This window comes from Aptenodytes forsteri, unplaced genomic scaffold, assembly GCF_000699145.1.
Source record: "Aptenodytes forsteri isolate BGI_AS27 unplaced genomic scaffold, ASM69914v1 Scaffold300, whole genome shotgun sequence".
NCBI classification, from domain to species: Eukaryota; Metazoa; Chordata; class Aves; order Sphenisciformes; family Spheniscidae; genus Aptenodytes; species Aptenodytes forsteri.
In genome coordinates, this window is record NW_008794176.1 from 389,046 (window position 1) to 404,655 (window position 15,610).

The window sequence follows — 15,610 nt, forward strand, 5'->3', positions numbered from 1 at the left end:
CATTGACGCTGCTAAGTAACACAAGGCCTACCTCAACTCCTCATAAAGCTGCTTAGCTTGTATTATTTATTAACCCAGCTCTCTCGTTCTCTTTCCCTGCCCCCCCGCCACCCTTTGCTCTTTGCCATTGACGCTGCTAAGTAACACAAGGCCTACCTCAACTTCTCATAAAGCCCCTTAGCTTATGTGACATATTAATACACAGAGGGTTGATGCTTATAAAGTGTTCGTTCCATTAAAGTTGATGTTCGTGTATGGACCTTGAGTGTTATCGCACCTTAATCCACATCGAGGGGATTTGCGGACCTTAGTCATCCCCCCCTTCTCGTAGGTGGGTCATGACACGTGACAAACGGGTCTACATGCTTGGGAATGTGTGGGGAGACTCCAAGGGCGGGTATGGGAGAATCTGGGGACATGGGGGGAGGTCCCAGAGAATGTGGGGGTCCCAGTAGAACTGGAGGTTCCCCAGAGGTCTCCCAGAGGCCATGTGGGGAATCCTAAGGGGATCCTAGGGGACATGGGGGCAGGTCCCAGAGATGATACAGAGATGCTGGCAGGGCCTGAGGCCTTTATTGCCCTGGCAAGAACCCTGGGGTCTTCCAAGGTGTTTCTTGCCGCTGGGTGAGGCCTGGGGGGATCCAGAAAGGTCTTCCTTGCTCAAAGGCATCTCCAGAGGGGGCAGGCAGGTCCCAAGCTGATCCTGACCACACAGGAGCCCCATCTACACCTCCTGGCTCTGCCCCTGAATCATCTGGACCAGCTCAGGCACTGCCACCTCCTGTAACAGAGACCCTGGGGACACAAAGACATAGGTCATGGTCTGGTACCAGAGATGAGGGAACAAGGAGCATGGGAAGACAAGGTTCAGGGCTTGGCACCAGGGAGATCAGGGACACAGGGGGCCCTGTGGACAAGGAGGGGATACGAGGGAGCAGAGGACAGAGCCTAAAACCGGGGACACATGCAGACAGAGCATACAGGGTGATGGAAGTCAGGGGTTAGGGCTTGGCACCAGCGACTGGGGGGAGAAGGGATCCTGGGGACACAGGAGGATGGGAGGAACAGAGTACAGCAGGGACATGGAACACAAGGGACATGTGTCACCAGGGACACAGCAGGACAGGGAGAAGACAGGGGTCAGGACAAAGCCCCTGGTGGACAGGGAGGGGCATAGGGGAACTGGGGAAGCAGGGGGACGTGGCCTGCTCCTGGGGATTCCCAGTGCTATAATCTTAGGGTGACCCTAGCCCTTCTCTGTGATCCAGGGTGCCATCCAGACAAACACACCCTGAACACCTTGTAACCCTGAATGGCATTCTTGGTCCTACCAGACCACAAGGTGCTCCACACGACCCTCCCCATAACCCCAAGGTTCCCATTTGATCCCACCAGACCACTGGGTGCCCACAGGAACCCAGGGTGTCTTCCATGACTCTCCCCATGGTGCTCCAGCCCTCTGAGACCCTGGGGTGCACCCCAGATCTCAGGGTGTCCCTCTGCTTATCTAGGGTTCCTCATTACCCTGTGTTCCCCCAGAACCCTGAAACCCCTGCATTTGCCCTGTAACCCCACAGCCAGGGGGATCTGACCTGTGTTGGGCTTCCCAGGGGTCTCTCCTTCCTCCTCCTCCTGGGGAAGGGCGGTGAGCACCTCTCCCTCTTGGCAATTCTCGGGGCCTCCCACATACACCAGGTCAAGGCAGACCTGGGGACAGGGACAGAAGACAGGAAGTGGGGTCAGGGCAAGCCTTATCCTCCACTGCACACCTACTTCTGACAGTGCCAAGCTCACCTGGGGTGTGAGGATGTAGGCGTAGAGCTTGGCATGCCGAAGGATTGTGTCAAGGACATGGGCTGCAATGCAGGCCACCTGGCTCAGCCCAAACATGGCCACACTGACTCGGGGGCACTGCAGGGATGGCATCATGGCAGCGGCAGGCAAGGGACAGGCAGGGCTGGGAAGCATGCAGGGAGCATACAAGAGTAGCAGAGCATTTGAGCTGCATCTGCATTGTGTGGGAGGTGGGAACATGGCAGGAGCCTGTTGGGAGAGTGAGGGTGTAGAGCAGGAGGGATGCATGAGTCCTGGGAAGCCTGCAGGAGTGTGCAGGCTCAGCCAAGTACATAGGGAAAGTGCGAGGAACCTGTGGGCACCATGTGCCAGTAGTGTGGGGACACCAGTAAGTGTGTGCAAAGCACGTGAAGAGCACAGGGGCCCTGTAAGTGTGTGAGGAGTACATGAGGACCATGCAGTCTTCAGTAAGTGTGTGGGGAGTGTGTGACTGCCAATAAGCATACTGGGGTGTGTTCAGGGAATTGTGTGGATGCTGAGAAGCATGTGGGGAGTGTGCAGGGAGCATGGAGGTACCACCAAGCATGCAAGGGGCATGCAAGGAGTGCATGGGTGCCAATAAGTCTGTGAGGGATGCTGAAGTAGGTGTAGCATTCCTCCACATCAGGCAGAGGTGTCTCTGGGGTTGGGGGAGTCGTGATGAGCCCCACGCTGCACCTTGTGTGTCCCCTGTCCCCTCCTGCCCCTGCCCTCACCTGTGCACATGGTGATGGTGCGGCAAACGATGCCCACCAGGCCTGACAGTGGCTCTGGGGCCAGGTCTAGCTCCTGGCTCAGCTCCAGGGCCCTCTTGTAGGCATCCAGAAGGACGGGGGGCCTGGCAGAACCTCTGTCAGCACACTGGGGGAACAGAGACACCCTAGGAGGACATGACATGGACACCAGGGTGGGACAGGGACAGCCTGAGGGACATGCTAGGGATGGCCTGAGAAGACACAACAGGGAAACCAGAAGGGACCAGAACACCCTTTGGAGACACAATGTGGGCAGATGTAGAGGGAAGAACATGTGTATTGGAACAGCTCGAGGGGACTGGAGGAGGACGCTGTGGTAATGGGGCATAGGGAGGACACGGACACCTAGACAGCTGCTAGGGGGAATGGGGACACCAGTGGGAGATATGGGGATAGAGAGAGGGGGATATAGGCACCTGGGAGTGCATTCTAGGGTGTCCTGGGTGGGAGAGGGACACTGGGACTGACAGAATTGGGATACTGTGAGGAAGACAGGGAGACTAGGGGAATACTGGGGGAGGTGGGGTGTGAATGACCTCCAGGGTGCCCCAGTGGTATCCCTGGGGGTTCTCATGTAGGGACCCAGAGGTCCCAAGGGGGTCTCAGGGGTATCATGGCGGTCTCAGAGGTGTGCTGAGTTTTTTGGGGGGGGTCCCCAGAGGCATTCCTCAAGTCCCTAGAGTGTCCTATCTGTCCCCAAAGATGTTCTGGGGTTCTACCAAGAGGTCCTGAAGTCCTCACAATGTCCTAGAATGTCCCCTGAGTGCCTTAAGGGGTCCCAGGTCCCCCAGAATTGTCCTACAGTGTCTGCAGGGTGCCCTGAGGGTGTCCTAGGACTCCTAGGGTTTTCCCCTGGGATCTCAAGTATCCCAGGGTGGTCCCAGGGTGTTTCAGGTGGTCCCAGGTGTCCAAGGCCCCTCTGAGCACCCTGTCCCCTCACCCACACCCATTGATCCTGGCGGGTTGGGGCTGTCTCAAGTTGCTCCTTGGCCACCGCATCCAGGGCCTTCCTGCAGGGACAGGGCTAAACAAGGGGATGGGGGGGAGGAGGGGACAGGGACATGGGGGAAGATGGGGACAGTGGGATCTGGGGGGGGCAGGAGGACAGCTGCGGATGAGAGGACCCAGCTAGGCAGTTGTGAACACAAGAACTTGGGGAGTCCTGGGGGAGAAAATAAAGGAACAGGAAGGATCCAGGGACAACTGGGGACAGTTGAGAATGGGGTAAAGGGGAGACCTGGGGGTGGCTGGGGAGAACAGGGGACATTTCAGAATATGCTTGGGGCCATACTCACCACACACAGATCTCGGTTTCACGGCACTGGGGCTAAAGCAGAAGGAGCAAGGCTGTGAGCACTGTCAGGGTCACTGCCCACCACCAAGTCCAGGAACAAGGTTGTCCCCAACCCCATTCCTTGCAGGGCCCGCACCATCCCCACCTAGAGTCAGCCAATCCAACTGCCAGGGCCATTGCTGTCACAACCCCAGGGATAGTTGCATCCCCAACCTCCCCAGCAATACCACCACTGTTCCCATAGTCGGGCACAGGGACTGGGTGCCTCCAAGCTGCCAGCCAGGCCACAGCTCTCCCCAGCCCTGGGGCAAAGGTGTTCCCACCCCCAGCCCCAGCAGGACTAGCTCTGTCCCCAACCCTGAGGAGAGGGAAAGGTGTCCCAGCTCCTAGTGGACCTCAATGTGCTGTCCTTTGTGTTACTGTGGATGTTGATGATATCACTGCCACTCATAACATTACCAGCACTGGTGGCACTGACAGGAATAACATCATCAGTGACAAAGGCATTGTTGCTAGTGATGACTTTGACCTGGTTTCTGATACTGTTCATGATACTTTTGTGTTGTATAATGTCATTTACACCCATAACATCACTGATGCCCTGACATCAGACAAAGTGCAGGTGAATCACCAAAGCATCATATTGCTGCTTTTGTCACAGTTGTTTGCAACATGACTCACATGTCACTAACACGATGGAAAAAACAATGGTGGTGTCACTATTCCTGCTATGCCATGGGCACTGATGACTTCACTGCTATGGCAGAAGTACTGATGATTAGCACTAGTTAGTAATTAGCGTTCGCTGTGTCATGAACCATAGTGTGGCTTTTTGGGACATCTCTGGTGATGTCACAAGTGCTCATAAGAAAATATGTGCTCATGATGTCATACACATGATGAATACTACTGCCACTCAAGAATCACCAGAGGCCCCATGGCCCAGGACAGCACTGTGGCCCCCCATGGCTGCCAGGGTGACCCTCCCACACAGGTGCCTGTCAGCAGGGGGGGCACTGTCACTACTGCCCAGCACTGCCCCTCCCTCTCCCTCACCTTTCGCGGTCCTGCTGGGGTGCCCATGGCTGCCGCTCCCCAGGCTGGTGCAGTGCCACAAGAACCACGAGTGGCCAATGGGAAGAGGCCTTACTGCAAGGTGGGGAAAGCAGTGGCCAATCAGAGAGGCCCTCACTTCTCTCACACTAGGGTGGGGAGGAAGGGTGCTGGTCAATCCTCCCCACCATCACTCCAGGGTGGCAAGCATCCCCACCAATCACAGCTTGGCTTCTTGGTGTCCACTTTGCCCTGCCCCTCCCTGCACCTGGTTGCACTGTGCCATTCAGCACTAGTGACACGAAGGGGGTGCTGGACAGGGAGAGCGGGTCAGTCTCGATGGAGAGAACTCACTGGAAAACCAGCTCCGTAAATCTCATCTGCTCCAGCTCAAGATGCTGTTGGAAGGATGCCTGCAATGGAGACTGCCATCACCTCTGGATGTGACTGTCTGTCTTGTCTGAGAGATTTGATTCTTCATTTGAGCATTACTCTATTAAAAAAAAAAATCTTTTTTCTTTTTAAAAAACACACTGACCATGTGTGTCTGCACAAAATCTGAGCGCAGCTTTGCCCAGCAACGAGTGAACAGTGGAAGATGGGGACCAGCCCCATGCCGCAGCACTCCACGGCCCTGCTGCCAGATGGGCTGTTGATATTGACTCTGCAGAATTGTCACAGTTGTTCAGGAAACAGCAACAGCAGAGATGTGTTTCCAGGGAATCACATACTTCCTTCCTAGTAGGTTGAGAAAAGGCAGACACTGGGAAGATTCTGTGGTTTCACACTCTGCAAAACACATTAGGGTGTTGGGCTTTTCAGTCATAAGAATCAGAAGAACCTATGCTAGTCTGGAGAGTGTATAAGTTGTAAAGTGGAAGATGAATAGGTTAAGTGAAGATCTGGCAGAGTTGATGAAGGGCCATAAATTCTCCAGACAAATATTTCCAAATGTCAGAGAGAGAAAATTTTAGATCCACCTGATTTCTGGGTCTGAGGTGCTGGTTAGCGTACACCCTCTGGTGAAAGATCAGAAAGCTCTGGCTGGATACATTCTCCATGCATTTGCTACAGGTTTTCATCTTTTCTTTTCCCATGTTTTCACCACATGTTCCCTGGAAGCAGTTGGTACCTTTGGGGCTGGGCTTATCTCATTCAACCATGCTGCCATTGTTTTGGGTGCTGGACTGTGAGGCAGGGTATGGGACCAGGCTGGAGCAGTCCTTGTCCCCCAGGCACCCATTAACCACGACTCTGAGCCTGAGCATCCAGACAGCTTTTTACCCACCTAATTGTCATCCCCAGCCCCATCCGGGCCGTAACATTCTAGCTTTGATACAGCAATACTGCGGGAAGCAGTGTCAAAAGCCTTGCTAATGCCAAAGCAAATGACACCCACTGCTCTACTCTTGCCCCAAACACAGCTACTTCATGACAGGAGGCAATCGGGTAGGACAGGTGGGGTTTTCCCTTGATCAGTCCATGCTGCTGCTCCCCACTCCCTGTTCTGAGTGCTCCTGGGAGCTAAGCCAGGAGAACAGCCTTCGGTTCGCCAGCCCTGGCTCCCCTCAAGGGATCGTGAGCACAACAGGGACCCTGAGCCACCCTCCTTCTGTACTGCTCGCCCCAGTGCCAGGAGGGTCCAGCTGCCTTAGTGGGCTGGCCCAACTGCTGAGGACCAAAGGCTTCTCGGGCATGTGACAGACTGCTGTCAATTTGTGCTCGGTCATTTGGCACAGAGGGAAGGTACCCAGGGTACGAAACCAGAATGTTCTTTCCAAGTGAACAAAAGTAGGACAGTTCAGCTCTTGACTTCAGAAGTTTTTCAGAAAGAGATGTTTTTGGACGAAAGCTTGGTGCTTCAACAGCTGAAGTATCCCGGTGGACTAGAAACTGCCTGAGTCAGGAGCTGTGCCTGCCATGCCAAGTACACGTTCCCAGTACATGAAGAACCAGAGGTGGATTATATTTTTGGAAACAGCTGCTGCTTTGGGAAAACACATGTTGCCTTTGACTAGTATCATGAGTCTTCTGTGTCTCTGGCCATAGGAAGTTCATAACTTTTGGGCTCAGTTGCCAAAGGACAAGCCTTGTCCTTTTCATACATAATCTCAGACAGGCTGCCATCGTGACCAGCTGTAGACTAAGCCTTGCTGTGAGCCAGCTCCCTGTGTGTCGTTCTGCTCATTGCATGGAGCCTTGGACTGCTGTCAGCGTGTCAGATCTGGTTCAGCAGTAAGTCTTCCCATCCTCATTTCCCAGCTTGTATAAATAACTCCAGTCGGAGACAAAGGGCTGTTTGGATCTGTTAGTTGATCAGCTTTCTTCAGCTGAGCAGGTCTTCATGAAAGACAATGAATGGCCACCACATAGACTATGCTGCCCAAAAACAAGTTCAGGAACATCCTTCTCCTCTTGACATGCTCAGGATGGTTTTGGAGAGGAGACATTTCTTTGAAAACAGCAAGCAGTCATTGCTTTGCAGTTTTGTTTGACTTCTGCTGAGAATTGCTGATCTTCCCCAGAAAGCTCTTCAAGATGTTCTCTCTCACTGTAGAAATCTTCCTTTTCTTTTTTTTAGGCTTGATGACATTCCTGTTCTGGCAGGAGGGCACGAGAGGAGAACGATGCAGCCATTTTTATTCAGTTAGCATGGTGAGGATACAAGAGGCAAAAATCCTACCTGAATGAGCAAAGAGAATTTGTCTTGTGCAAGACACACTGTGCTAAGAGTGTCTATATTCCTGATGAGATCTTGGCATAGAGAAAACACTTTTTGAAGCGCTAAAAACTGATTTTGTACTGAAGTTCTATTTTGCATGCTAAAACGCTTATCTCTCAAACTGTGAATGTATGAAATGATACCATCCTCCAGCTGGTTTACTTAAGTCAAAGGATTTGCTTTCACAGGGACAGGTGGCATTCTAGCCTCTTCTTGCTTGTCCATAGCAATTTGGGAACCTTCTAACAGTCTAAATTGTGTGACTGCTAATTAGTGACTGCTAAATAGTAATAGCAAACTACAACTGAGATACTGCACTAATGACCTTGAACGGCAACAGATAAGTCAGTTATGAAATGGCCTAATAAACCCACTACCTCAGGCTCAGTTGAAATCGGGTTTCATCATCAGGGCAGTCACTTGTCAATGCAAAAAAAGTGGAAAACATAGATCTTTAAAGCAGATCTTTAAAGAAGAGAAGTATCCATTAAATTCTCCCTGTCTCCCACCAGACTGCAGGGCACGGGTTCACAGACTTCCAAGGGACTTCCAGCCAGCATTTGGCTGTCGTGAACATTTCTTATTTTCCACCTGGCCCATGGAGAAGGCCTGTTTCTGCAGTGGTACTTCTTTCTTGCCACAAAACACGCAAGCTCCTTACAGCTTTGGCTGGCACAGTTGGGACTTAGTGAAGGGGAAATGCAGGGTATATAGGGAGCAAGACAAGAAACTTGATATTTGTATGTGATTTGAACTGCTTGTTGACATCGGCTCCCTTCTCTAATATGCAGGCTGACTTGACACAAAAGTGTGTAGCCAAAATTCAGTGGAGTTGCACATCTAGTGGAAACAAAAGACTTCCGCTTGTAGAGCTGGGACCCTGTACTGGGATACCACCAGTGATACGTGCAAAACAAAATCTGTCCTTGTTGTGAGAAAATGGAGAATGGACATTTGGGCAGGGAGTAATTAAGTCCCCTGCTCTTTCTACAGGCAGACAGAGCAGAAATACAGAACATTTTTCTGTAGATATGGTTCTCCAGCCAACTCGAATGGAAATCCCACCTTCAGAAAATGTGAGTGTTGTGTTATCAGAACTGGTAGACAAGAGTGTTAATGTACAGTGCAGCACTGCATACTGCTGTGGCTCTAAGAGTATGTCTTGGAATTAAAAGCTTGTAGCAAACTGGAAGAGAATATCTAGCTTTTGCTTCTGGAAGTCTAAATTGTTTGTAGTGTGAAAGACAAGTGAATTTCCTGTCCTGGGAACAAGTATTCACATAGTGCTGTACTGTATCAATTCCAGAAGGAACAGGATGCAAAGTCATATCATTTTGGAGCATGCACGAGTTTCCTGACTAGTGAAACAAATGCAGTCCCTGTTATCCTGGAAAGCTGTTAGAACAGGTAAAGATGCACAGCCTCTAACAGAAGGCATTTACAGGAAATTTGGATCAGCAAATTGCATGATGAAGCTGAAACAATTGCAGTTAAAAAAAAACCAACCCAAACCCAAAAACAGTTTAGGTAACAGTGTCTACTAGTGTAGCTTCCTTTGCATGGTATCCATCTTCACTCCTGTGCTCTGCCATTTTGACAGCATCTGAAAGCTTTTCTTTCTGTGGGATCCTCTTGTAGGCATGAAAGGATTCAGCTGCTTTCAATGTAACCATCTCCTTCAGATCCAAACTTAGTAAATCTGGAGAACTACCCTATTCACACTGTTACTGGGAATTTGAAGTAATGGCTGCAGGAACTGAACAGATCCACTCATGCTGTTTGCATAGTACAGGGAAGTACCCCCAGCAGCAGGTGGGTTGTTCTTTCCTGTTGTCTCCATAGTGATGATGATTGTTAAATTTTGACCTAAAACATTTTCTCTGATAAGTTTTCTCCAGCTTATTTGATCTGACTGCTGAATTCCTCTTGTGTCACATGCTGGCTTTCTATAGTATGGCCATTTCATGCTGGATAAAGGGTCACAGGACAATGCAAAAGGCAGGGAGCGAAAACAATGGCCAGGGCATTGGGTGATATGTGGTTGATGTCTTCTCTCAAAGGTGCTTTGAAATGCAATTTTAAGACCAAAGAGGACATTTGTAAGTTCACCTTTCTACATTACAAACAACCTGATCAGACTTTGTCCAAGAACCGCAAAAACACAGCAGTATTGCCCCTCTGCAGCACCCCTCTTCGTCTGGTAGTGAACAGAATGACTGATGCCTACCACTTTTTAAGGAACGTGAGGAGTGCCTCACCCAGGTGTCTCCTGGAGCATTTGGTAAAGCAGGTGGTTAGCTCTGGTTATCATTTGCAAGCCTCAGTTTTGCTGAAGATTATGTTTGTCCTAGAAGCTCAACGGTAGCCTGCTTTGGTGAGTTCTCTGCCTTTTGCTGCAGAATGTCATAGAATCATTAAGGTTGGAAAAGACCTCTAAGATCATCAAGTCCAACCGTCGACCCAACACCACCCTGTCCACTAAACCATGTCCCTAAGCACCTCATCTACACGTCTTTTAAATACTTCCAGGGACTCAACCCCTTCCCTGGGCAGCCTGTTCCAATGTTTAACCACTCTTTCAGTAACGACATTTTTCCTCATGTCCAATCTAAACCTCCCCTGGCGCAACTTGAGGCCATTTCCTCTCGTCCTATCACTAGTTACTAGTTGTCATGGACTTCTGCAAGTGGTATGGCCATGATCTCTGGCAGAGGAGAGGATATGCTGCCTAATGAGCTTTTTGGCTAATTCTACCATGCTAGTTATCAGTTTTTGTGAGGAGAAATCTTTTTTCCCATTCAAACACAGGAATAGATGTAAATCCAGTGAATTTTCATGGTTGTTCAATATACATCTGCCTGCATTTTCCGCAAGAGACTCCATAATCTCCTGTGGACATCTAAAAAACTTGTTTACTCCACACTGTTGTTTTTTCTCATACACATCCCTTTAGGAAGCAAGGTCCTTGGAGGGAGAAGTCCAAACTATCAAAATTTCCATGTACCAAAGGAGAATATGGAAAAAAATGCTGAAAAAACTCTGTGTCACTTCCATTTGGATTCTACATCATATAGTTTTCTAAAAATAAGCATCCACTCCCGGTATGTTTTCATAGATTGCATGGTTCCTTTTGACATTTGCCCAAATCAGAATCAGGCTCAACTCTGCCCTTGCTGAGACCACGTGACCTGAAGGCCTGGGAGTGGGTTTGGATGTATGCTTCTGTGGCTGGAAACAGCACATGGCCTATTAACCATGCATGTTTTGCAGAAGTTACAGTGTGGAAGGATTGTCATTTGATGACTAATGTTTTGTTTGATTTGCTTTTCAGGGTAAGAAGGTCAAGATATAATATATGCTATATCTTTTGGGGCAGGCTTCTGCAATATCTTTGTGCCTAATGGATTTGCAAAACTTCTAAAGACCTGTTTCAGTGGCAGTTAAGCGTGCACATAATTCTGAAAATCTTACTGAACATCTGTGCATCTTTTAAAAACTCTGTGCCTTTGTAACCTCCACAAATGTGTTCTTATGTCTTTTTTCTGGAGATGTTTCCCTGTATGTGCCCATGTCTAAATCCCTCTGGATATGTAATGCTGGAGTAATGAATGAGTTTTTATGTGATACAACTGCTCTCAGCAGGAGGCAAATGCTAAATACTGATGCTTAATACTGAAAAATAAGTTCTAAATTTTGGAAAATAAATAGTAAACACTAAAACCACTAAATAGTAAAATAAATACTACATACAGTCTAAAAATGAGAGCAGCAATGTGTGTACTATCTGGACAGACACAGAGCCACCATTCAACGCCCACACATGTAATTGCCTAAGAACTGTCAACAGCAGCAAGATGAGATGCCATTTGATGTCTCAGCACCAGGAGCAGTCTGAGGAGTATCAAGAAGGATTACAGAGCCCTGGGAGCGGCAGTAAGGGACACTGGAGGGGTGAGGACAAGCCAGAGGGACCAGAGAGAGCTCCTGTGTTGCTCCATCTCCAAGGCAGATCTCACCCCAGGAGACACTGTCGGGACTAACAAGGTCCTGATGGCACAGGGTGTTTGGGCACACTGGGGCCTGTCCTGGGCAGGCAGGAACTGGGAGTAAATCTTCATCCCTCAAGAGGCCTGTCCCCATGAGTCTGGAGAGGAGCACACGCTTTCATTCAGGGTACAACTGGGCAGCTCTCCTGCATGAGCAGCACGCAGGCCTGCGGGCAGGTCAGCCGAGGATGGCGGTCAGGAAGACAGGCACCATCAGGCAGTTGTGGGGACCAGCAAGCACCGGGGACTGGACACCAGTGCTCTAAGGCGCTGCGTGGGCAGATGAGCAGCCAGCTGTCCCCTGCCAGGCACCAGGCAGGGTGGAGGCACATGGTCATACCTGGGGTGCCGTCCACGACGTGGATGCCATTGGCAGCCGGCTGCTCCGAGGCTGGGCTGCTGAGGCTTTCCCTCCGCTTGTGCTTGCGGTGCATGCTGTCTCCAGCCCCAGTCTCCACGTTCCACCACTTTGTCCTCCAGGGCTCCATCTCAGCCCTCCTAGAGATAAGGAAGGCAGCAGGGGTCAGCTCGCTCTAGCCAGACCAGAGAGGGAGGAGTTTGAGCTCCCTGCAGGGCAACGGGATGCAGGGACACCCGCACCCCAGCACTGCACTTGGGGCTGAGAGAAACCACCCCCAGCAAGCCAGCACTTCAGTACTTCACCCCCACAGAAAGATGAGAGAGACCTGACCACAGCCCAGGGAGCTTGACGTCAGGCAGAGCGGAGGTGCACAGGGCTCTTGCCTGCTCCCCGGCCCCTCACCTGTCCGAGGATAGCATCCCAGAGCAGTGCTCTTCTGTCTCCTCCATTTTCCTCTTTTTCTTCTTCTTCTTGAGCTCAGTGGAGATCTCATCGCTCTCTACAGCTACCTGAAAGGAGGTTGTAGCGAGGTGGGGGTCGGTCTCTTCTCCCAAGTAACAAGCGATAGGACGAGAGGAAACGGCCTCAAGTTGCGCCAGGGGAGATTTAGATTGGACGTGAGGAAAAATGTCTTTACTGAAAGAGTGGTTAAACATTGGAACAGGCTGCCTAGGGAAGGGGTTGAGTCACTATCCCTGGAAGTATTTAAAAGACATGTAGATGAGGTGCTTAGGGACATGGTTTAGTGGGCATGGTGGTGTTGGGTTGACAGTTGGACTCGATGATCTTAGAGGTCTTTTCCAACCTTAATGATTCTATAAGGGGGCAGATGGGCTCCATGTCCAGGTAAGTACTGGGGTCTGACACATGCTGCTTGGGGCTGCTCTTCAGGTCCTGACAGCCCGGCACCTCCCTGCTACCGCTGGGACCCTTGCCTGCCACCTCCTTCCCTGCGAGGGACACCGAGCCCTCCTGAGCGACATTCTTCTTCTTCCTCGGGGGGGCTGGCGACTTCATCCTTGCCCTTCGCAGCCGGAGCATGAGGGCTGCCATCTACTCCGTGATGCTGCTTTCGCTGCTTCTTTTTTGAGGAACCAGAGGTGACCTGGCTGCGCCCCTTCTCCCTGCTGTGGGGAGGAAGGTGGTGCGAAGGGTGGGCAGTGGAACCATTGCTCAGGGGGGATGCTGGGAGCCGAGGGGCTGAGCTGAGGATGAAGCTGAAGGCAGGCTCCTCATGATTTGGCAGTTTGAGAGCAGATGAGGACAGCCTGAAGGACAGGAAAAGAGGTTGACATGATCTGAAAGCCAGGTCAGGAGCGGGAGCCCCTCTCTTCCTCCCCGCCCCGAGGTGCACGAGCACAGCACCCAACTGCTACCATCTCAGCCATGAAATCTGAATCAGACCCTGCTCTCAGAGCAGCAGCTGCAAGCGCACACAGTGACCCTGCACCTGCCCAGTGCCAGCCATGCGCAGGGCACATGCTGTCCCATGGGGGACTAGGAAAGAATGAGTGTTGCTGCAGCACATGCCGATGGTGAAGGTTACAAGGGAGACCCGGAGCAAGCCCTGCCAGCCCAGGAGAACAGGAGAGCCGGCTGCCAAAATCGCCTCCTGAGTGAGCTGCCATGCCAGACAGTTGCCCCGTAGAGTACCCCAAGGCTGCTACTGGCCTTGCTGCCGTGCAGGAGCCTGGGAGCAACTGGCACTGCTTACCTTGACTTGCCGAAAGGCCAGGGAGTGGAGTTGGGGTGGGTGGTGTTCATGGGTAGGTGTGGCCAGCAAATTGTGGGTGAGGTTGTGCACGGTGGTCACTTCCGCTCGCCTTCCGCGGGGTGCTGCCCTGCAGTTATTGACATAAATAAAAACCTGGTGGTCTAAAGAAAAGAGGTTTCTGTGAGCCAAGTGGAGAAAATAAAAAGGGGAGCCCAGAGAAAGGGGAGGGGAACAGACACGGATGGGGGAGGGAAGTGGGGGGGGTGGTAGAAGAAGAATCAGAAGTGTTTTCAGTTAGAATCACAAAGGAAAAAAGGAAGGAAGGAAATTTAAAGAACAGAAAACCCAGCGCACCATCCTGAGTCCTGGATGCACAGTGGCGCCCAGAGGGCAGGTGCCACGCCGCTGCCCAGGGAGGAGGCAACTCCACAGCCCTCCAGCTGCGGCGTCACCTGCTCCCACACGCTACCCCGAGAAGGCTGGCAAGGCCGCCCTGCTGCAGGGACTGGTACCAAGGCTGCTACTGGCCTTGCTGCCGTGCAGGAGCCTGGGAGCCACTGGCACTGCTTACCTTGACTTGCCAAAAGGCCAGGGAGTGCAGTCGGGGTGGGTGGTGTTCATGGGGTAGGTGTGGCCAGCAAATTGTGGGCGAGGCTGTGCATGGCGGTCACTTCCGCTTGCCTTCCGTGGGGTGCTGCCCTGCAGTTATTGACATAAAGAAAAACTTGGTGGTCTAAAGAAAAGAGGTTTCCCTGAGACAAGAGGAAAAAATAAAAAGGGGAGCCCAGAGAAAGGGGAGGGGAACAGACACGGATGGGGGAGGGAAGTGGGGGGGGTGGTAGAAGAAGAATCAGAAGTGTTTTCAGTTAGAAGCACAAAGGAAAAAAGGAAGGAAGGAAATTTAAAGAACAGAAAACCCAGCGCACTGTCCTGAGTCCTGGCTGCACAGTGGCGCCCAGAGGGCCAGTCCCACGCCGCTGCCCGGGGAGGAGGCAACTCCACAGCCCTCCAGCTGTGGCGTCACCTGCTCCCACATGCTACCCCGAGAAGGCTGGCAAGGCTGCCCCGCTGCAGGGACTGGCACAGCCACCCCTCCATCCTGAGCAAGAAGGCAGGAGCCATTTCTCCTGCCTCACTCAGGTATGTGAACAACAGCGGGGGCCTGGCCCCGCACCCCGACCCAGAGGGAGGGCAGAGCAACTGCTACAGCCCTGGGGCTGAGGGGCTCTCCCTGCCGCCTCTGGCTTAGCAAGACACCCAGCATTAGCTCTACACTTGCCCCCAACACAAGCCCCAGTTCAGAAGGCACAAGGCACCTACTGAAATCTCTGGGCAGCAGCTCAGACTCACCTTTTTGGCGGAGAGCACCAGCTTCTCGGCCAGTGGCGGTGACATGGTGCTTGTCAGCCAGTGTGGCGCTGGCCAACAGAGAGGATTTCAAGGCGAGGTGCTCTTGATCTACAGCAAAACCATGACAAGAGGCCAGACCTCTCCTTGCCACCCTGCTCCAAGCCAGCGCGCGCGCATGGGCATTGGGGCTACTTGGGCCAAGCTCCTTCCCACACCGAGGCACGTGCTACCAGCCCTGTCCCAAATGGGGAGCAGGGGGCAGAGGGGCCGGGAGACACAGGGTGCTCTCACCTCAGGTAGAACAGCATGTGGGCCTGCTGGTTGAGGACCACTTTGATGTTGCTAGAGCAGACCAGGTCATCGTCCATTTGATACCACTGCCCATTGCTGGCCTGCAGAAGAAGTAGAGAGCGCAGGGCTGGGCTGTGTCCGGGGATCCTCCTGGCCTGAAGAGCAGCAGGAACAGCACCCATTGGCAGAGC

General features: G+C 52.0%; 1 protein-coding gene across 1 annotated transcript; it reads right to left on the reverse strand.

Annotated features, from left to right (window-relative positions):
- Nucleotides 1-511: 511 nt before the first annotated feature.
- Nucleotides 512-4,059, reverse strand: LOC109279622 (coiled-coil domain-containing protein 189-like). Its single transcript, XM_019473351.1, is given in 9 exon segments — nucleotides 512-680; nucleotides 753-795; nucleotides 1,593-1,707; nucleotides 1,795-1,911; nucleotides 2,394-2,473; nucleotides 2,550-2,663; nucleotides 2,666-2,694; nucleotides 3,533-3,598; nucleotides 3,923-4,059. Coding segments are annotated over 9 exon segments (870 nt in total).
- Between the last annotated feature and the right edge of the window lie 11,551 nt (nucleotides 4,060-15,610).